Source organism: Lemur catta, chromosome 2 (genome assembly GCF_020740605.2).
Source record: "Lemur catta isolate mLemCat1 chromosome 2, mLemCat1.pri, whole genome shotgun sequence".
Lineage (NCBI taxonomy): Eukaryota > Metazoa > Chordata > Mammalia > Primates > Lemuridae > Lemur > Lemur catta.
Genome location: NC_059129.1, coordinates 73443765 through 73466773, shown reverse-complemented (window position 1 = coordinate 73466773; position 23009 = coordinate 73443765). Strand labels below are relative to the sequence as shown.

The following is a 23009-nucleotide window of genomic DNA, read 5'->3' as shown; positions in this document are numbered from 1 at the left end:
ATTTAAAGGAGAGGAATTAAAAAGGGACAAAAAACATTCAAAGAAATATGTCACCTCATGTTTGAATAGCTCATCCAGTAAACTGAAGAACAGCTGAAGGCAGGAAACATGGCTGTCTGATAAATCCTAAAGAGCAACAGGGCACAGATCTTCTAATTTCCACTAATTTATAAAGATTGGAAGAAAGTATTTTAAGTAGGCCATTTCTTGCTCTTGCCAGCGATCTTATCAATAGGCCAGGATATGTATTCTTGAAAATACATTTTATACCATGAAAGTATTATAATAACAATTATTTTTGCATAATTAATAGAAATTTTTCTTTACCTGAAGCATAACTTTAAAGATACTTTTCTTGTTTCTTGGCAGTGAAGACACTGGTCGACCAAGTAAATTCATCCCTGAAGTACCTCATTAATCACAGTGCACTTGTTCTTGGCAAGAATTTTAATGTGCTACAAAAACTGTTATTAAAGTAAGATTTGGGGATTCCCAGGCTGGCAGGGAATTAGTTAGTTAGACTTCTCTAGAAATTGTTTTCTTATGGTCTTATTAGACTTACAGCTCAAAGCAACTTTGCTTTATTAATGTAATATGTAAAGTCAGCTAGTCTAAAGCTCATTTAAAATCACAAGCAGCAACTGCCAAAGATGGCTTCTTTCCCTAGGGTCTGCTATACTTATGCACAATCCTCATAGAAGGTGATACTATCCATTCCCTCTTTGTCCTCATGTGGATATAGCACCCCCACCCAATTGCTCAGGCATTACAGTTTCAGACTCTAGAAATGTAAAATGCAAAACTTCACATTAGCTACATCGTACTGACATAATTTATTTCCTACCTACCACTAAAGATACTGCTAGACTGATAAATCTTGGTGGGTAGAGAAGTATCCAAACTTGAACCTTTGGAAAAACCATTTATCAAAATTTTAAAAACTCTTTAAGTCCGTAAAAACCTGTTAAATACCAACACATAGAAAAAAAAATGTTGCATTGCAAGAAGTTCACATTCATGTTCAAGAAAACTTATACGCACCAACCAAGGTTGTCTCTAACTCTCTTTGAATATACAATGCATAATTTACCAAAAATAAAGGGCTACAAATGGCATCATATTGAAAATTCAAAGGCATGAATATTCTGAGCATCATACCCTTCTAAAAAAAATCATTATTCATACAGTATATATTAGTTGCCAAATTGAGCATCATCATTGCTAATTTTTTTAGTATATTCTGACAAGTCAAAATAATTTATCAGGCTCATTAAGTAATTGGATTAATTATATGTCAACTCAGAGGAGATGAAAAGCATCTATAGCATTTCTCTATCTTTTATTACAGTAATCACATCTAAATCAATGTGAATCTTACATCACTGAATAATAAAAATTATACCTTTTGATGTAATAATGATGCAACACAACGTTCTCCTTGTGTGCATTGTAAAATGGCAAGTTGGTTGGAATATTCTACCTAATGCTATATGTTCACATCAATCTGGGACTATAAAATTTTCCAGACACCAGAGCTCCACCAATTTCCTGACTCCTACGTGGTCAAATTCCAGGTTCACATATTTACAAAAACAGCCCCTTCTTCCATCTTATTTCGAAAAATGTTTCTCGTGTTGATGCCAGTCCCTCATCCCAGGTGAAAGCTATGTATGGATGACACCTTATTTCTAAAAGAAACCTAGCTCGTGTTCAAAACTTATTTTACTAGGAAACAAGGAACGTATCAGTGAGTGCCTGCAACTTTCTCTACTGATCTAAGGCTGATGTCTTTATATTTCAACAAAAAGAAGCAGATTAAAAAAAAACTAAAAAGAGAGAAGAAGAAAGGAGAAGAGGAAGAATAAAAGAATTAGACATGATGTGGCGACATAAAAACAGTCTTAAAATGCCCAGATAAACCTAATTCTAATAGGAGGCTGAATGAATGGACTTTGTGGGGAAAACAGTAGTAAACTTTAAAGCCACTGGAAGGTTTTAAATGCCTAAGGGAAAAATAAACATTTGCTTCCAATCATTTTCTCATTAAGCATTCTCTGCTAGATGGCGAGGGCTTACTTAACACACATACACTTTGACTCAGTGCCACAAACGCCGACTTAAACCACTGCCTGATGCCTGTCCGAGGCGGCCCATTTGCGCTGCTGCTACCGCACCTCGGCCGCGCTCCTGCACCCCAGGTTCCCCACTGCTCCCACACACACCCCCGCAGCGCGGGAGCATCGCTTCAGCAGCCCCGCTCGCTTCTTCTAGACCTTGGCCACCTTCTCTGTTGCAGGAAGGGCTGCAAGCACTAACAGATTTTCCGTTGGTGGTGACTGGGGTGGTGGCGAGGCGTGCTTCCGGGCGCACTTAAAACCTAGCAGCTCTCTCCACCAAGTAGCAGCTTCCCCTGCTCCGCCCTCGGGACCTAGCCCTCGATGTCTCCTCTCTCTACCACGTTTTAACCCCGCCATCACCTCCCAATCTCTCCAATATACTCTGAAGCCTCACACGGGCGCTTGTTCTCCCTTTACATTTCCTAGCTCCCGGGCGCCCCGCTCGGTGGAAGTTTTGGTATCTACGGACCTAATTGCTCCCAATTATCCGCGCAGCCTAAGTCCCGCGTCTGCCTGGCTCTCGCCCCGGGCGCCTGAAGCTGCCACCAGGCAGTTCACTGGGTGTCCTTAGGGAGAAGGTTCAAGCTGGAGAGGTGGGAGAGGTGGGGCTAGGGTAGGAGGAAGACTCTGGGAGGAAGACCACAAACACGTGCAAAGAAATAAAAGCCACCACGTGTGTGTGTGTGTGTGAGCGCGCGCTCGCGGGGTCCAGGTCGCGGGCGCGGAGCACAACCCAGGGGCCAGGCGCAGGGGTCCGCTGGCGCGGGCGTGGCGGGGGACAGTCGGGGGGCGCGAGTACTCACACGAACGCGTGGTAGATGAACGCCCAGCCTCGAGGTCTCTCCAGCACGTTGTAGAGATAGTTCTGCACCCGCCGGTACTTGACGTTGCGCCGGCAGCTCTGGCTACTCGTGTAGGAGAGCGGCTTCCCCAGCAGGCTCATCCGGGCCCCCTGCTTGCCCCGGCGGCTCTCCCTCAGGCCGCCGCCGCCGCCGAGCGCAGCCGCGCGGGTGCCCAGCAGTAGCAGGCCGTCGCCCCTGGCGGCCGCCGAGTTCAGCAGCACCCTGCCCCGGCCCGACTCCACATCCTTCATGCCGCTGCCCAGGCGCCCCCCACCCGCCGCGGCCGCCGCGCCGCTCTTCACCCACAGCCCGGCGGCGCCGCCCTCCTCTCCTCCCGCGTGGTGGCGGGGCATGGCATCACCACGGGCACCGCGAGGGGGGCGCCAGTGCCTGCGGCGGGGGCAGCGGCCTCATGAGCGCCAGCGGGTTTCAAGGAGGAAGCCGGCAGCCGACGGGGCGCCCGCCGGCCAGCGACCTCCGAGCCGGGGGCGGGGAAGCAGGCAGCCAGCAAACCGCCGGGGCTTCGGGGCGGGGAAAAGGGGGGTGTGCAGGGGAGGCCGAGGAGTCCCAATTTCTAGCAGCCGTTAGCTTCGAATTCTAAATCCGGACCTGTTTGGAGCGTCCCTCAGAGAGGGTTTCTCTGGCCCCCTCTAATTCCCTCGGCTACCACGCCCTCCTTCCCAAAGTGCCCTCAGGGCGGGAGCGGGGGAGAGCGGGGCGCTCCGAGGCGCGCTCCCACGCGCGCACACCCAGCCCCCGCTCCCCCTTTCTTCTCTCTCTTCGCTCCCAACGCCCAGACTGTGTCCGCTCCCCCCGCGGAGGACGGGCCTCCGAAGCCTCTCTCTGAGGCGCGAGTTTGGTTTGGTTCTCCCAGGGGCTTTGGAGCTGTCCGGAAGGTTAGGTCTGCCCGGTGTCCTGAGGAGAAACTGGAGGCGCAGGTCGCCGCGCTCTCCTGCCGCTATGCCGCCGCGCCGGATCCTGCCATCCTTCCTCAAGGGGCGTGAGCGGGAACGGCCTTGCCCTGCCCTCCAGGTATTAACTAGCCCGGGAGAGGGAGCGTCGGGTACCGCTCCCCGCAGCGGCGCTCGGGTCCCTGCGCTCGGGGCGGGTCCTAGGCAGTTCAGTGGGCCGAGCCCGCGAGGCGGCGACCGGGCATCTTCCCGCGCCTCACTACAGCCTACAGACTGTGACTTTCCATCCCAGCAACAGACAGAAAGCCCGCGAGCTAACTGGACATCCTTCCCAGCCCAGGGGTGGGGTGTGGGAAGGACGTAAAACTCCAAAGTGGCCCCTCCGCGGTGAGCGAGCTGTCCCCGGGCTCCACCTGACAGCAGCGCGAAGCCTGTGGGAACAAACGCGATTCCCTCAGTCAAGAAATTTCCATTTAAGTCCCAGAAAATCGTAAAATTGCGAAGTGGCGGCAGTGGCGGCGGCGGCCCCAGTGTCTGGGAGAGGGCTCCTGAGGGGTGAGGGGTCCGGGACAAGGGCTTCTCGGGGTTCCCACCCCACCCCCGGATGCTGTAACTTGCGCCGTTGGAGACCTGTTGCGAGGGACAACTGGCTGGGTCTTCCACCACTGGCACCGGGGCGGCCCAAAGCCTGCGCCCTTGGCGGGAAGGGCGACCACGGTGCCACTGGCTGTGGCCTCTGGCCTTCAGAAACAGTGTATTATAAGCATACCCAGTTAAACATCACATTCAGCATAGGGGAACTGAAAGGATGCCAGGCTTGGGAACTTCTTCCAGTAGAGTGGCCTGCACCCCAAATGGGAAAGAAAATCGCCAAGTTAAATTGAAGGGAAAACTACGCTTCTACAACAAAGCCATAGCAGACAGTTGCAAGGTGGTGGTTCCCAGTGCCTTTCCCTTGCCTAAGGCTAAAACAATGCTAAGGCAGTCTTCTTTCGGCTGTCTCCGCCCCTCCGAGATAAATACTCTACCAACTTCCCCCTGTACACACACCCACGCCCGCGGCAGCTGCTTTCTGCCTCCGGCAACAACTCCATTGAAATGCTTTACTTTTACTTTTTATGGTTATCACTATTATTCGTCTGAAACCATTTCGCCTGCTCCTGGTCACCAGCAGGACCCTGCTTCCCTTCCTCCTTTCCCCCAAGCCTCCGGGCAGCGGGCGCTAGCTGAGAGCTCCGAGCAGCTGGCTGCGGTGCCACGTGACTCCGAGCAAAGCACCAACACCCAGAATCACTCTCGCTTTTCCCTAATACACTTCACACCCACGTACTGTGGAGGTGCGAGAGAGATTGCTCCGTGCCCTGCTATTCATGGCAGATGCAGAAAGCGCCCCGGAGCAAGCTCCTGAATCCTAGAGCTGCGCGGGGACCCGGACTGAAGACGGGGGGAGTTTGCTGTTGCTATATTTAGACTCCCCATGGAGTTTCTGTGCAGGGACTTTCAGGGTGAAAGAGCTAGAGACTTAAAATGACTCGTGTGCCCGCTATAAACGTCAAAATCTTGGCTTGTCTGAAGGCAGTAAAATGAAAACCACTTCCTCTTAACCAAGCTGTTTTCCTTGTTGCAGACTTCTACTACTGCTGGGTAGGTAAGGTCATTTTCATCTCACTGGTGAGGCTGGGCTTGCACTCGGGAAGTCTAAGGAAGACAGGGCACAGGGACGCGTTTCCCTGGAAGATAGCCAGCTGCTTAATTTCCAAGTGATGCTTTCCTGGGAGTGCAGCAATAATACTAGTGAAACTGTGATTTTGATTAAGCAAATGCCATCAGGCTTTTTTTTTTTTTAATGAGAGCCTGTGATTGGTAGCAGTTTAGAGCTGGGACGCACCTTTGAGATCATTTCTTCTACAGAAATCTCCATTTAGACACACAGCCTAGAGAAAAGGACTCATCCAAGTTTTCACCAGGTGATTGGTGCCAGGGTTGTTAGGAACCCAGAAGCCTAGCATCCCAGTTCAGTATCCCTTCCACCAGGCGATCTGCATCTCCAACAGATGGACAAAACACAAGGCGGTTTTGTGTCAGTTTCTACCTATTACCATTGGGAAAGACTGGGTTAGCTGCAAGCCCGAAACATCCTGCTGTTCCATGCCTAGGAAGAAAAGGCCCACTGAGGCTGCACTGGCCTCTCCTAGAACACACCTTGCATTCTTTGCTACCTACTAACTTCCCTAAAAAGACCAGAATTAACTTTGGAGAAAATAAAGTGTGTGTGATTAAGCTTTGTTGTTGTTCCTTTGAATACAGATGTTGCTAGGAAACTGCCTTTTATTAGTTTGTTTTGCTGAAATTTTAAAACCCGAATATCAGAAGAAAGGGTACACATATTGAGCAATGAGTAAAACGACATAGTGTATATTCTGTGCCTAATAACTCCATTAGAGCATTATGAAGAGGTAGAGGTAAAGGCAAATGTTTATTGCCAGTGTAGAGCATGTAGTAGACCGCTCCCCCCCCCAACCAGCCTTTGAAAAGGGTTTGCTTTCACCTATTCATTCTCTACATATCATAAGATGTCTGCTTGAAATTTATGACCTTGGAAATTTATTCTCTGAAGTCTACATGGGATGTGGTTTCAATTGAATATAGTTACTAGAAATATTTTCTTTTAGTGTGTTTTCTATCCCTTATATTTTTCTTCTGAAAGGTACTCTGAAATAGTGTTAATAAAAAATTCTATACGTGAACTAGAGATGCACAAGAAAGGCTTTTAATGCCTACAAGAAGGGCATCATAACTAGATCTGGACTGGTTTCACAAAATGCCAGTTCCCCATGACTCTCCCCCTTTCCTCCTTCTCCATGCCTACCTATTTTCCCATTTGCCCCAACCTCCCACCACAACATAGCCTCCCATCAAATAATATTCATGGTTCTGAACAACTAGTGAGTGACATAAGTGCTATGCTTTAACAATATCAATGCACTTTAATCAAGTGTGAGGTTCCTGGGCTAATCAGAGCTGGAATAATAAATAGAATTCTTAAACCCTAGAGCAAAAAGGAAATTTACTGATAGAGAAATGGAAATCCATGGTTGGCTGCTGTTCAATGACTTGTACAAAGCTCAGCGATTTGCCTTCTAGGCCTAGAGGTAGAATTGAAGTCTCTCACTCCTAAATAGAATGCCCTTTAAGCTACTCCACCCTTCTCTTTCAGTTTTATTTTCCTCCTATGAGGCCATAACGAAACCAAAATGCAGAGCAACTATATTGCATTTCATAGATCTCATAACCAATGGTTCAGTAAACATATTACCTCTTATTATTTTAAATATATCAGTATAGTGTATACCACAGTACCATTTCTTGTCAATTAAGAATTCTTATCTCTAAGAGGTATGATAATAAGCTTTTCAAGATGTTTCCCCAACAAGCACAAATTAATCAGAAAACCCAGGACAATATCAGAGATCATCTGAGCCTACCCAGACTGCATGAAGGCTCTGACACAATAGGAATCCCAGGCCAACCTTTCCCAGCAAATGAGACATTGCTCCTCAAAACAGCTTCTGCTCCAGGGATGTAGAAAGGATGCAGGTGTGAGTGTATACCGTAAGGAGAGGCTGGTGGGGGGCTGAGAAATAGTGGGGAAGGGGCTCCAAAAGGTCTCACCATTTGCATTCCAGCAGCTAACAAAATTACTTTGTCTAGGAATTACTAAAATATTGTGCTGATTACAATTGTCAAAGCAAAATTATAGCAATTATTTAGCATGTGTTTACTATATGCTAGACACTGTGGTTTACAAGAATTATTTCACTGGATTGTGACAACGGTTTCATAAGTAGGCATTACAATCATACCCAATTTATAGGGGAAGAAACTGAGGTGTGGAAGAGTTAATAATTTTTTGAAACTAATAAGTAGTTGAGGCTGGACACTCAAATTTAGGGGTATTTGATGCAAAACAATGAAGGCCAAAAACAAAAACTAGATTTTTAACTACTGATCTATTAATATATCAACTTTTGAAATAAAAACCCCAAACCTATTATTGTGTATTAATAATCTTGATAGTTTCTCTTTACAAAAGAGAAATATTGAGAAGTTTCTATTGGTTATTTTAGAGCAGGATGTGGGATTTTATTCTAAACACAGAAATGGCTTCAGTATGCTTCTTCACTGTTTGTTTTTTCATGGAAGGGTTTCTCTGTATAGATATTTTCTGTATTGAAATTTTAGAAACAGTCCCAACTCTCATAGTAACAACTTCTTGAAATCATATTTACATTTTTATCTTTTTCCTAGTTCTATCTTCAGTTTTATTTATAAAACCCTATTTATTGTATTTGGCTATACTTAATTTTCATTTTTCTGACATGTTGGTATTTCAGCCCTGCTCTCTATCTTGTAGCCAACTCTTTAAACATTTCTTTCTGGATATAATTTGAATAGAGTTATTTGATCTTTTAAAGATCTATACATTTAAAAACTATGTGAAGAGGTTGATACAAAGGAAAACATCTCCTTTGAGCTATTGTACTGGAAAATTCTGTTATAATTCTGTGCCCCCTAGTGGTACTGACATTTTACCATTATTTGTCAAAGGGGAATTAAGAAAGTATCTTTTATGAAGCTCTCAAAACTTATTCATCCCTTCAACAAGCAGTCATTAATCATCAGGTGCCATGCTAGCTGGAGTGGTACACAGATGAAAGCCCTGATTCATATCGTACTCATGGAGTAGTAGGGGAGATGGATAAATGAGCAAGTAATTATGATATGGTGATGAGTTCACAGAGGTTTGCACAGAATGTTATAGAAACTACAGAGGGTTCTCTGAAGGATGTAATAGATGAGCTGAGTCTTGAAGAAAAACTAGACTTTGGGGAAGATGTGAGGGCAGAGAACACATTTCAGAAAATGTTAAATCTTGAGACCTGATCATGCTTTGAGAATGACAAGTAGTTGCATCCTATGGGAGCTCAGGTTGCTTTTGAAGGCGTAGGTATTAGCAAGAGGCAGGAGAAGTAAGAAAGGGGCTCTAAGGCTAAGTTTCAGGAAGAACTTTGGATTTTATACTGACTTGTGCAGAAAGCCATAGAAGACTGTTAAGCAGGAAACCTACATGCTACTATTTCTACTTTCAGAAAAGCCCCTGATATGGACTGAGCACCTATGAGTGGCACACATTATTCCAAGTGTGGGGACTCAAAGATGAGTCTATACTGGAGATTAGTGAGAGCTACCAATCTGTGGACAGAAGTTAAACCTAATTTCTAATTTTCAGACATGAGTATCTAAGTGGATGGTGGTATTGTTCACTTAACTATGAGAGACTGAAGGGGAGGCAGTCTGGAGAAAGGAAGTTCAATTTTGTATTAATTTTGACATACCTGTTGAGAACAGCCCAGTGGAGATGTCCGGTCAGTGGTTGGATATATGAATCTGCAGCTCAGGGAGGAGATAAGAATTGAAATTTGAGAATCACCAATCTATATCTATAATGGATGAATCAATAACTCGGGATTAAATTACCTGGAGAAGCACTTGTAGACTAGTTTAAAAAGGGAGAGGACTGACGGCCCAGTCTTGGTGAGCATGAGCATTTGGGGTATGGGAGGGGGAAAAAGGAAGGAAAGAGACTGACATAAAGGAAGCTGAGTAATGCCTGAGGACCATTGCTACAACAGCCAAAAAAGCAGCTTCCATAGGGAAATGGTGGAAAGAGATCAAACAAGATAAAGATTGTGGATTTTGCAAAAAAGAGGTCATTTGAAAAATGTTTTTGTTTTTGTTTTCTTGCAGAATTGTAGAAATAAAAATCAGATCTGAGTAGGAAGAGAAAGAATTTGAAGATAAGGGCATGGAGATAATTATTCCAAAGGTAGGAGAGAGGCTATAGCAAGCAGAGGATTTGGGTTTGAGGAAGGCTTTAGACAAAATATGATGTTGACTCATCTGAGACTTGAGTGGCTGTTATAGCCGCTCTCACAGGTCCTGAGAGTGAGTCTGCACAGGTGTTTGGATAACTGAGCTGCAATTTTGACTGATACTGTTTCACTGTCAATTGTGAGGTCTGAGACAATGTGGACATCTTCTATTGATTTTATTCAGTACTTTAATATCATTTTAAATAAAAATCATCATATTTTATAGCTAATATTAAAAATTTTAATTTACTAAGTATGCATTTTTCATGTTTAGTTTTACCAGGAAGGAAGAAGCATGCTAGATAAACTAAATGTTATTATTTGATTTTATTTAGAGTGAAAGGCTGAGGAACTGACCAGACCATCAGGGAAAAACTATATGGGAAAAAAAGAAGCTGATACCTGCTAAATATTTAACACAGTTTTCAACAATGCTGCTGATAGCTACAGGAGATACCTGGAGGCCCCCAGACAGGTCAGGAGTTGGCACGAGTGGGGACATACAAGTTTCCAGAGTTTCAATTAGAGATTTGTTTTTCTCTTACATATACATATTAGTTTTCTGCATAAAATTATATTAACAGAAAGGCTGTTGAAACTATTTTTGAAAAACACTGAGCTAAAGAATAGTCCTGTTTGTTGGGATACTTAGAGTAATACTTCCTGCCTTTTGGAGTCATGGTTCAGCTACAAAATGACAAGACTCATGGCCCACTGGGGCAAAAGTAAGAGGCCAGTGACAGGCAGAGGTGATGGGCCTGAGGTTCTGGATGTCCCAAGGTCTGCAGCCCTCTGATTGGGATGCTCTGGATTATGGAAAGGGTTAAGATCAAAATGCTACAAGGAGATACTGGGCCTTGCATAGGAATCTGGAAAGTAAAAAGAGTTAATCTGAGTGAGAGGCAAGGTCCTGAAAAACAGAGGAAAAATGGGATTGGAACCAAATTGGGTTTTGCCACGCTGGTGTAAAATTTTGATGAAATACAATATAAGAACAGTGAAGTGAGGGAGTATTGCTTGGCATGTTTTCAAGGTTTTTGGTTTTGTTTTTGCATGTCATTTTGCATGTGAGACTGAAGCATATTGAGAAAAAGAGAGACAGAATTGAAAAGTTTTTTAAGGAAGAAGATATTTCCTGATGGGAATAGGAAGATTAAAAATGAGGAAGAAGTTGGGGGCAAGACCCAATATTATTTTGGTGATGAGAATTGAAAGTGGAGCAATAAATACCAATGAATATCTAAATATATTTTAAAATATGCTCAGGATTTGGAATTGGAAAAAACTTGTAAACTGTGGGATTCTGGTTCCTGGCTGAATCCTGAATCTCGCTGTCTTCATTTCTTTCATGTTTAAAATAGGGATAATAGGGCCGGGCGAGGTGGCTCATGCCTGTAATCCTAGCACTCTGGGAGGCCGAGGCGGGCAGATTGTTTGAGCTCAGGAGTTCCAGACCAGCCTGAGCAAGAGCGAGACCTCGTCTCTACTAAAAATAGAAAGAAATTATATAGACAGCTAAAAATAATATATATATAATTATAAAATTAGCCGGGCATGGTGGCACATGCCTGTAGTCCCAGCTACCCGGGAGGCTGAGGCAGTTGGATTACTCGAGCCCAGGAGTTTGAGGTTGCTGTGAGCTAGGTTGACGCCACGGCACTCTAGCCTGGGGAACAGAGTGAGACTCTGTCTCAAAAATAAATAAATAAATAAATAAATAAATAAATAAATAAATAAAAATAAAATGGGGATAATAATGTCCATATTACAGGATTAAATGAAATAGCTCATGTAAGGACCTTAGCACAGTGCTGAAATATAGTAAGTCCTTAATAAATAACTACTACTACTAATATTCATGCATATCAAGATCTATCTTAGGTTCAATTTGTGCTTTAGTTTGTAATTTGAAATATAGCTGATTAGTTTTTCTGAAGCATTATCTTCCTTAATTGTTAACCTTTAGCTGAGATTTAGCAGACGTGTAAAAATTATAGAAGTATGGACTTGTAAAAAATTGGTTTCTATGAGTAAACTTTGAGATAACCCAGAAATGAAACTTTGAGTTTTACATATGTGTTTTTAGGTGACTATTTGTGAAGTTTACAAGCAAGTGGACACAACTACATCTGATAATACACCATACAATACATGTGCATATGTATGTCTTATTAAAGGTTACTAGATACAACTAAACAAAGTAAACCTTAACGTATATAGCTTTGGATATTATTCACTTCTAACAGCAATATTCAAATGGCAGTAGGTGTTTAACTTTCACTCAAAAATATATGTGATATTTTTGACATCTTGTAATAGGTGTTGAATTCATCACTCTTGAATATCTGTGAATTTATGATTATAAAGTTTTTCTGGATAATGGAGGTTTGAGAATTGGGTAAAAGCCTTAGAAAAAGTAAAAAAAAAAAAACATAACTTTTCATACAAGTTCTGGGGTTCACGGACACGTGCATATAATTCATAAAACCTGGGGTTTATGAATCTCAGATTTTGAGATGTTGGAGTATATTCTCAAAGGAATGAATTTTATAAGGATTCTCTAGAGGATATCATCAGGATGACTTGTATTGGACATATAAGAAAATTCAGAATAGCCAGAACTTATTTGACCTCTCTGGAATAGTCTATACTATTTCTCAGGTTACAGTCAGGAATGCCTTGATGACATTTCTATCAAGGGAGTCCTAGAATAGCAAGGTTTGTGATCACTGTAAAGCCCTTCCACTCAGATTTTATATCTCTGTTATGGCTTTTTCTGTTAGAAGTGTCTAAATGAGTCCTTGAACTCTCATTATTTTTTTCATATGGCTATACTGTAGGAGCATATTTACTCGAAATAATATTTATGTTCCAAATTAATCTTCCAGAGTTTGGATATTATAAATCCAAGAGTATGATTTTGTGTGTATATGTGTATGATTTAGTGTGTGTTTATATAAACACATATACATATATATTAATATAATTGCAATCCAATGCTTTAAAATATTGCCCACCAAAGCATACAAACCACCGGGAATCTACTCATGTAATACAAGGGAAGATTGTGAGTCCGGCCGGGGCCTCAACTCTGATAAAGGGATCATAGTCATTTCTATGCTTAGATCTCTTTTTCTGTTGCCTGACTAGTACTTTGTAATGGAAAATGCTCATTTTTGTTCTTCTCAGTCACCCTTAGAAATTAAAATTTTGTCCCTGTGTCCCAAAATGGGAACTGGAGTCCTGTTACTGGTTTACCTACTCCTGCAATGATAACTGCCTGCCTGCCCTCTGGATGTCATCTTGGCTCCAGCATTCCTGGGTTATACACATTGGATAACCTCTTATGGCATAATTCCTGCAGCAAAGAATACTATTCTGCCTAGCAGACTATTTACTACTCACACCTGACATTGGGGCTACCCTCCCCAGCCCTTACCTGGGCCTCTAGGTGGGCCTCTCTCAGTGTCCAGTTTTATAGTGGTTCATGTCTAAGTTTAGACCAAACTCCTATCTTATTTTCTTAGTGAGAATTTATTCATTCATCAATCCATTCAACAATTGTTGAGTTCCTACCATGTGTCAAAACTGTAGAACAAACATTATCCCTACCTAATGCAGCCTGTGGTTTACTGTAATTTTTCAAAAGCTTTACAATCTTTTTAGAGTATACTTAACTACATAACCTGCAATAACAGAAATATTACCTAAAACTTGATAACCCAAAGCCAACTAATATGTTTTAGAAACATTTATTCATCCAGAGCTAATTCTTTACACCCATGATGATTTTGCCCTCCAAGGCATATGTGCAATGTCTGGAGATATTGTTGGTTGTCACAGTGCATAGTATAGGAAAGGGTGTAGGAAGTTGTTGCTGCTGGCATCCACGGGGTGGAGGAATGGATGTTGCTAAACATGCTACAATGCACAGGACAGCCCCATAACAAGGATTTATCCTACTCAAAATGTCAATAGGGCCAAGGTTGGGAAACCATGTTTTGGACAAACTCTTTAGGCCAGCCTTTGAAGGTATTGAGGTGAGAAGTTTTGCTTGCTGCCTTTTGGTAATATATATTGGTCTGCATACCATTTGTTTCTATATTTAGAATTTTGGCTTTTATTATCTTCTTGGAAAAATGATGCTAAATGTTCACATGAAAAACATTTTTCCAATTTAAAATAAAATCTTTCAAAGTGTACAATACCAGGGAAGGTCCACAGGTAAGTAAGCACGTCTGTTTTAGTAATATTCTAGACAGTTAAAAATCAATATCTTTATACCTAAAAATTAACATATCTTTCTATCTCCACCATAGGACAAAAATGAAAAACGCAGCAAAATAGCCAGACAACAAATGAGTGGTCAGTTGGTTAGGGTCAGTTGGTTATTTAAGGGCTCGCTGAGACGTTTTTTTTCTTGATTGCATTAGAATATAGATCCTGGAAATGACACCATGGGTTTATTCAAACTTTATCTGACTTTACATAAATTTATACAAGAGCTTCTTAGATTAGGATGGTAATAGAACATCAATCAGCAAATTAAAATAACTATGGTTTATAGCTGCCTATTCATCACTTCACTAGAGGTATTTTATGAGAGATTCAAGCATGGACATTTGGTCTGAGTGTTATTTTAATGCGAGTGTTTCCTTTGTGAGTTGCTACATCTTTTTTGAGAAATTTAATAAAAATACACATTCCTTGTGGTAATCGCAACCTTAGAAGAGTTATATCAAACTGACAATATTTTTTACTTCAGTAAATAATACAAGAATGTTTTAGTAGTTAACGTGCTTTGGGTTAAAAAATGATAATATATGAATGTATTATACTATAGTAGCTAACAATTTTCTTTATAACAATGGTATCTGGGTTAGAAGGAAATCTGTTAGAATTTGAAAATATCAAAAGGGCAGAAATGGCTTAATTCATTTTCTTATTGAATAAATTTACCTCTTTTTTGGTAAAGCTTGTTTTTAAGCTCTTGGTTAAATCAAAGATATATTTTCTATTGGTAGTATTTATTTTTTATGTATACACATATACACAGTTAATTGGGTTATAGACACATGGACACGTAGATTCTCCAAAATGTTGGATTTATCTCCACCTTCATTGATTTACTAAGCTTCCAAACTTCTTTGTTCTGGTAAAGAAAGTCATTTTGGGGTAGGGAGGGGAAATAAAACTACTCCTCATATTTGAATTATGAAAGTACTCCTATTTCCTTAATACTCCTTGAATGATGTTCTAATTTGGAGTTTAAATGAAAATTATTAAACTTGTGGTAGATTTTTTCTGTTTTGAATTATACTGGAAAAATCAGAGATTTTACCTGGATTAGCTTAAATCCCTATAACTCTGTTTAACATATGAGTAAACTTGGACACGTTTTTTAATGTCTTTTCTCCTCAATTTTCTTATTTTTGAAATGAGAGACAATAAAGGGTTACTGGGAGATGAACTAAATTATATAATAGGTGCAAAGTGCTTTGCACCTAGTAGGTGCTCTGTATTGTTAAATAACACTTATAGATGCCTTCCAGTTTTGTTATGGGGAAAACAAAACATACATTAGGAGAAAAAGTTAGGAGTTAAACATGTTAGGATGTTTATCTATTTATTTTAAAATCTTTTCTTATAAAGGAACATGTTTAACTGGCAAATCCAACATCATTCAGCTATCACGTTTTTAGTAGCTCCAAAGCTAAAGTAAATAAATATTAACAATAGTATAAGGAAAAAGGAAACATTTTTGTATATGAATCTCAATGAACTCAGTCTCTCCCTCCTATTCTATTTTTTTTAAGTTTCTGTTCTGATTCCCTCACCTCCACCACACAACCTTCATATATTTAAAAAAGCTGTTAAATTTTTGAGTTGGGATGGAACTTAGATTCCTTTCAATCAGTGCAGAAATTCTAAAATAATGCCATATTTAAAATTTAAAACTCTTCATGGAAAAAAAAGTCAATATACCCTTTCCTACATGTTTTCCTGCCAAATTTTATTTAATCCTGAAACAACTACATGAAGTGGGCATTATCACTCTCCCCATTTTTGAGGTATAGAAATAAGCTCAAAAATGTTAAGTGATTGTTCAAGATCATACAAATTATAATGGGAAAGGGGGGAATTGAACAATGATTATCTGACTCCAGAGATTGTTGTTTTAACCACAAAATCATAATGTCCCTCCAAATTAGGAAAAGGTTTTAGGAATAGAGAGTAGTCTATTTGGAAATTTCATTAACAGCCATATTTGGGAGAAGAAAAATGATATAACAGCAAAAATGCATAAACACTGATCACTCTGGCTTTAAAAACATGAGAGAAGAACAGAGTCACTTTCCAATTGAGCTGAACCTGGTATCTCTGGGTACAGCGAAGTACAGAAAGATAGAGATGCCCTGTTCCTGAGGATTCTGAATCCTTATATTACAAACGTATCTATTAAGGATGTGTTCACCACAAATAGAAAATCCCCCCAAACACTGGTTTAAGTAAGATTTATCTGTTTCAAGCAGAAAAGTCTTGAGTCAAGAGTCAGTCAACAAGCCTCCGCAAAGCCATCAAGGCTTAGCCTTTTCTGTTTGCTGCTTCCACCTTCTTAGCATGCATGGTTCATCCTTATGTTCATAATGATGGCTGCTGTATCTCCAGGAGTCTCAAGGGCAAAATGGACTTTGCCTTTTATTCAGAAAGGTTGTCCTCCTGAGGAATTTCCACCTGTTTCTCATTGACCAGAACTACAACATGGCCAACAATAACTGAAATTAAGGGAAGGAAAGTGAATAATTTTAGTTGGACATGATGAAAACAATTGAGATCCATTTATTTAGAAGAAATGGGGACTAGATAGACAACCAGTAATGTCTGCTATAGTCCACCCCTTTGACTATAGAACATCTGTACAACTCTTCTTCATGTGCATGGATTGTACCCCAAGCCCCCCAAATCAAATCAAAAAGTATTGAATCTACCCCAAAGTGGAGACTTCTGCTTGAGGTACAGTCCTCTTCATCAGGTATAAATGTGCCTCCTAGTAATCTAATGACCTGGACATTTAAAGGCAACTTGTTTGCCCTCAATATATCAGATAGAAGTGATAAGACAAGAAATAGAAAAAGTATAATAAAACCTCTCATTTAGAAAAGAAGAGAAAAGAAAGCACAGGAAAAGACAGAATGGTAGACATAGAAGACAGGAAAATTGGACAGGAAAAACAAAATTGCTTATTTTGTCAGTGTGTAATTTTCTAATTAGCCCATTACCCTAGCCTCTGGGAGAATCTTATGTCTCCAATTAATTAACATGGGACATCTAGAAATGTCACACCTAGAGGGGGATATTCACTTTAGTAGTCCAATTCCTGTTGATGCAAACATTGGTGCTGGGATTGCATTAAGGACCAAACAGTCACAGCCCATTGTCAACTGTAATTACTGTGGTTAGTCTATTAGCTTCTAATTAATTCCATGTGCTGGTGACACAGGCAGAGATCTTTTCTACAGCGTTAGTACTTACTCCAGAAGATGTGAAACCTTTCTATCATCTCTCTAGCCTTTTAACTAATGGTCAATACTTTAAAGTAGTTAAAAATAATTAATATCCATTTGTAGATTCTGGTTATTAGCCCTTTATTCAATGCATAGAATGCAAATATTTTCTCCCATTCTGTAGGTTGTCTGTTTGCTCTATTGATTGTTTCCTTGGCTCGGTAGAAGCTTTTTAATTTAATCAGGTCCCATTTATTTATTTTTGTTGTTGCTGTGATTGCCTTTGGGGTCTTCTTGATAAATTATTTGCCTAGGCCAGTATGTATAAGAGTTTTTCCAACCTCTTCTAGAATTCTTAGAGTTTCATGCCTTAGGTTTAAGTCTGATATCCACTGTGAATTAATTTTTGTGAGTGGTGAGAGGTGTAGAACCTGTTTCAGTCTTCTACATATGGCTATCCAATTTTCCCAGCACCATTTATTGAATAGGGATTCTTTTCCCAAGTGTATGTTTTTATCTGCTTTGTCAAAGATCAGATGGCAATATGAGGATGGTTTTATATCTGGGTTCTCTGTTCTGATCCATTGGTCCATGTCTCTGTTCTTGTGCCAGTGCTATGTTGTTTTGTACATATATACAAAGGAAAAGAAATCAGTATGTTAAAAGGAACCTGCACTCACATGTTTATTGCAGCACTATTCACAATAGTTATGATGTGGAATCTCAACCTAAGTGTCCATCAGTGGATGAATGTACACAGAAAATGTGGTACAAAGAAAAGATTAAATGTCTAAGGTGATAGATATCCAAATTACCCTTATTTGATCATTAAACATTGTATACAGGTATCAAAATATCACATGTACCTCCAAAATATGTACAGCTATTATATATCAATAAAACATTTTAAAAAATGAAGATATGATACATATATACAAAGTAATATTATATAGCACAGAAAAGAAGAAAATCCTGTCATTTGCAGCAACATGGACAGAACTGGAGGTCATTAAGTAAAATATGCCAAGCAAAGAAAGGCAAATACTGCAAGTTGTCACTGATATGCAGAAGCATATTTTTATGTGGATCTCATAAAGGTATCCACATAAAAATGAGATCCATTTTTAATGTGGATCTCATAAAGGCAGAGAGTTGATTGGTAGAGGCTGGGAAGGGTAGTGGGGAGAGGGGAAAGAAGAGAGCTTGGTTAGGGGTACAAAATACAATTAGATAGAAGGAATAAGACCTAGTGTTCACTAGTACAGTAGGGTAACTATACCTAACAAAAATTTGTTGTACAGTTCAGAATTGCTGGAAGAGAGGAATTGGAACAGTCCCAACATAAAGAAAGAGTTTATGTTTGGAATTATAGATGTCCCAATTGCCCTGGTTTGATCATTACACATTATGTACATGTGTCAAAAAAACCCACAGTTACCCTAAAAATATGTACAGCTATTATGTAACAACAACAAACAAACAAACAAAAAACTTACCAGAGAGAAGGAAATTATGCTTGACAATTGACTTCTCAGCAACAATAGAAGCCAGAAAACAGTGAAATATTTTCAATATGATGAGAGAAAATACCTGTCAATGTAGAATTATATACTTAGCAAAAATAACTTTCAAGAATGAAAGAGAAATAAAGTTATTGTCAGATCAGGGAAAAGTGAGAGAGTTTGCAACCAAAGGACACTCTCTTAAGAAAATTCAAAAGATGTACTCCAGGCCAAATGAATTCATGTCTACATGGAAGGTGTAAAAATAATTAAAGGAAAAAGAAAGTGGTAAATACAAACCTTTTTGTACACTGAATGTATAAAAATACTTCCTTTTGGATATAAGACAAGGTAGAGCTATGATATCCAATAATTACATATTAAGTTAGGAAGGGGTGATCAGATTTAAAGGTTTAGTAAGAACCTGTTTAAAGGAGTGAAAATTATACATTCAGATTTTTGTAAGTTAAATAGATATGTTGAATGTTGAAAATGTTCAGGTAACCAATAAAAGAATAGAAAAAGAATGTTTAACTTTCAAATCTGTGAAGGAAAACATGAGCTAGAAAAAAAATTCAATCAATATTTTAAAAAGACAAAATAAAATAAACCAAAAAAGAAACAGACAAGTGGGTCACATAAAAAAACACAAAAATAGGATAGAAGAAATAAACCCAAATAGAGATATCCCTCTCTTCTGAGTTCTCAATATTTAATATTTGCAATAGTGACATGCAAATATTTTATCAAAAATTTACTATCTGAAATAAAAACTAATTGTGATATATCAACATATACATCAACAAAATGTTAAGGTGTTTGTATGTTCAGGAAGGAAGTTTTACAGTTTTTGCAGAAGTATCTCAACTGCTTTCCTGATAATGTTTGTTTCTTACTCATGTTATTTTCCTGAGGGTTTAGCTTCTATATTTTCTTCTGCCAGTTATCTGGAGGCACTAACACCTAGATTCAATTTAGAAGCATTTCTACCATATTTAGCATATTATTTCTTTGGTTATATAACAGTACACATTTATTATTGAGCATAGAAAGTCAAGGTAATTTGAATCCAATATTTACAAAACACTAGATACAACATAATAAACAGTCATTAAGCAAAGCATTAAATCATTTCTAAGTTGGATTTTAAATGCTTTATATAATGCAGAAATCTTTGATGGATTATTATATGAGTTTTACAGTGTTTTGTTGATGTTTGGGGAAATTAATCTGAGTTTTTATATGATTATTATTGCATTTCCTAATTTTATTTGCAGGAATATAAAAATAGAATTAATGATCCAGTTAAAAGACAAGGATTTTCAGTCTTGATTAAAAAATAAAAGATGCATCTAAACCTTCAGGATACAGATTGAAAATGGAAGGACTAAACAAAGATATGCTGGTCAAATGATAGTGAAAAAATGAATGGTATAACTATGTAAATACAGACCAAATATAAGTTAGGACAAAAAACATTAGTAGGATAATTACAAAGTTCAAAAAAGTTTCATTTACTAGCAATATCAAAGAATTCTAATTTGTATACATCTACTTAATAACACAGTTTTTATGTATGTATGCATGTATGAAATGAAAAGGATGAAAAGACAAATATGCCATCAGAGTGAGAGATTTTAACATATTTGTCTGGTAACTGAGAGATCAGGCACATAAGTCAGTGAGGGTTTAGAAAATCTGAATAACACAGTAAATTTACCCTAATGGATCAACTGCAAAATACTCATGCCATTCAAGAACACTTAGAACTTTTATAAATTTAACCACAAATTGTCCCATAAAGCCAGCTTTACCAATCTTCAAAGAACTGTGTCATATAGAACGTATTCTCTGACCATAGTGAAATTAATTTAGAAGTAATTAACAAAAAGATTAGGCAGTCTCCCACCCAAGTACTAACCAGACCTGATCCTCTTAGCTTCAGGATCAGACGAGATCAAGCAACTTTCAAAGATCCATACTTTTGGAAGTTAAACATTTCTAAAAAACACATAGGCCAAAGAAGAAATCATAGTGAAAATTAGAAAGTACCGATAACTGAATGATAATGAAAATGCTGTATATCAAACTTATGTGATGAAGCTAACGTGGTTCTTAGAAGGAAATAGAAAGCTTTAAATTATTACATAAGAAAATAAGAAAGCCTCATAATGAATGAGTTCAAGGAATTAGACAAACAAAAAACTGAATTCACCTCCCAAATATAGAAGGCAGGAAATAATAGAAAATGAAATGAAAAGACATACAATAGAGAGAATCAACAAAGCCAAAAATTATTGGAAATGAATTTAAAAATTCACAAACTCTGGTAAGATAGAACAAGAGGAAAAAAAAAAGAGTAGAAATACAATTAGCAGTGAAAAGGGGGGCAGAACTAGGCATTCTGTGTAGTTTAAAATCAGTTATTATTCAAATATTATGCCAATAAATTTAAAATATGAGATAAAATGAACAAATCTCTGTAAAAATATAAATCAAACTAACTTAAGGAAAAATGGGAAAAAGCTTGAATACGGTATTCATTTTTAAGGAAACAGAATCAGTGGTTAAAAGTCTTCCTTCCTATGCACCCTCTGAAAAAAAGATCATATATTTTACTCATAAAATCGACCAAACATTCAATAGATCACTTAATTCTAATTCTACACAAACTACCAGGGTAGAAACAGAGGAAATATTTATAACTCGTTTTATGAGGCTCTCACTACCTTGGTCCCAAAACCTGAAAGGACAATATAAGAAAATTACTGTGCAAAGTAACTTGTGAATATAGATGTTAAAATCTTAAAGAAAAAATTAACATTGCTTAAAAGTAATAACCATTCTGATAGTGTGATCATTTGGCCACAAAAGGTGGTTTAACAGAAAATAAGTTGCAATAAGAAGCCATATTAACAACTTAAGGAGAAATGTATAATGATCTAAATGGATGCAGATGAAGGACTTGATAAAATTAAACCTTCATATGTGTTAAAAGTCTTATCAAAGTAAGAACTGAAGGTATAATTGCTTCTTTTTTCTTTTTCTGAAATTCCTCAATATTTATTTTACTTACATGCTGTTATCTTGAGTGACATAAATTCCTAGTTTGGATCTAATGACTTATTTATTTATTTATTTTTCAAAATATTAAGGAGGTACAAATGTTTTTGTTACATGGATACCTTGTATAAAGCTTAAGTTGGGGCTTTCAGTGTGTCCCTCACCGGAATAGTAATCACTGTACCAACAGGTAAGTTTTTGCCCCTCACACCCTCCCATCTTCCCCGCTTCTTGGTTTCAATGTCCCTTACATCTCTTTGTGCCCATGTGTGTCCGTGGTTTAGCTTCCAATTATTAGAGAGTGCATGTAGTGTTTGTTTTTCCATTCCTGAGATACTTCACTTAGGATAATGGTCTCCAGTTCCATCCAAGTTGCTGTGAAAGATGTCATTTCATTCTGTTTTATGGCTGAGTAGTACTCCATGGTGTGTATGTGTGTGTGTCCGTGTGTGTGTGTGTGTGTGTGTGTGTGTGTGACATTTTCTTTATTCACTCATGAATTGATAGGCCCTTAGGATGATACTGTAAATACATCTTTGCAATCGTGAATTGTGTTGCAATAAACATTTCAGTGCAAGTGTCTTTTTGATAAAGTGATTTCTTTTCCTTTGGGGAGATGCCCTGTAATGGAATTGCTTGGTCGGATGGTAAGTCTACATTTATTTCTTTGAGGAATCTCCATACTGTTTTCCAGAAAGGTTGTACTAATTTGCAGTCCCACCAACAAGGTATAAGTGTTCCTTTCTGTCTGCATCCACACCAGCATCTATTGTCTTTTTTACTTTTTATTAATAGCCTTTCTGATAGGGGAAAGGTGGTATCTCATTGTGGTTTTAATTTGCATTTTCCTGATGATTAGTGATGTTGAGTCTTTTTTCATATGTTTCTTGGCCATTTGTTTACCTTCTTTGGAAAAATTTCTGTTCATGTCTTTTGCCCACTTTTTAATGGGATACCAACTGATCTTTGACAGCAGACAATAACATACACTGGGGAAAGGAAGCCTTACTCAACAATTGGTGCTGGGAAAACTGGATAGTCATATGCAGGGGAATGAAACAGGACCCCTATCTTTCACCATATACAAAAATTAATTCAAGATGGATAGATGACTTAAATGTAAGGCATGAAACCAT

General features: G+C 39.0%; 1 protein-coding gene across 5 annotated transcripts in view; it reads right to left on the bottom strand.

Moving 5' to 3' along the window:
* The window catches only part of KCNQ5 (potassium voltage-gated channel subfamily Q member 5), a 493719-nt gene extending 490298 nt beyond the window's left edge, over positions 1–3421 (bottom strand). For 3 of the 5 annotated variants that reach the window (XM_045543884.1, XM_045543879.1, XM_045543881.1), the window contains exon 1: positions 2921–3312. In XM_045543884.1, coding sequence (XP_045399840.1) covers positions 2921–3312 — 392 coding nt within the window. Of the gene's footprint in view, positions 1–2920 lie in introns of all 5 variants that reach the window. The other 2 variants (XM_045543880.1, XM_045543882.1) reach the window with 2 other exon arrangements.
* Positions 3422–23009: the final 19588 nt, after the last annotated feature.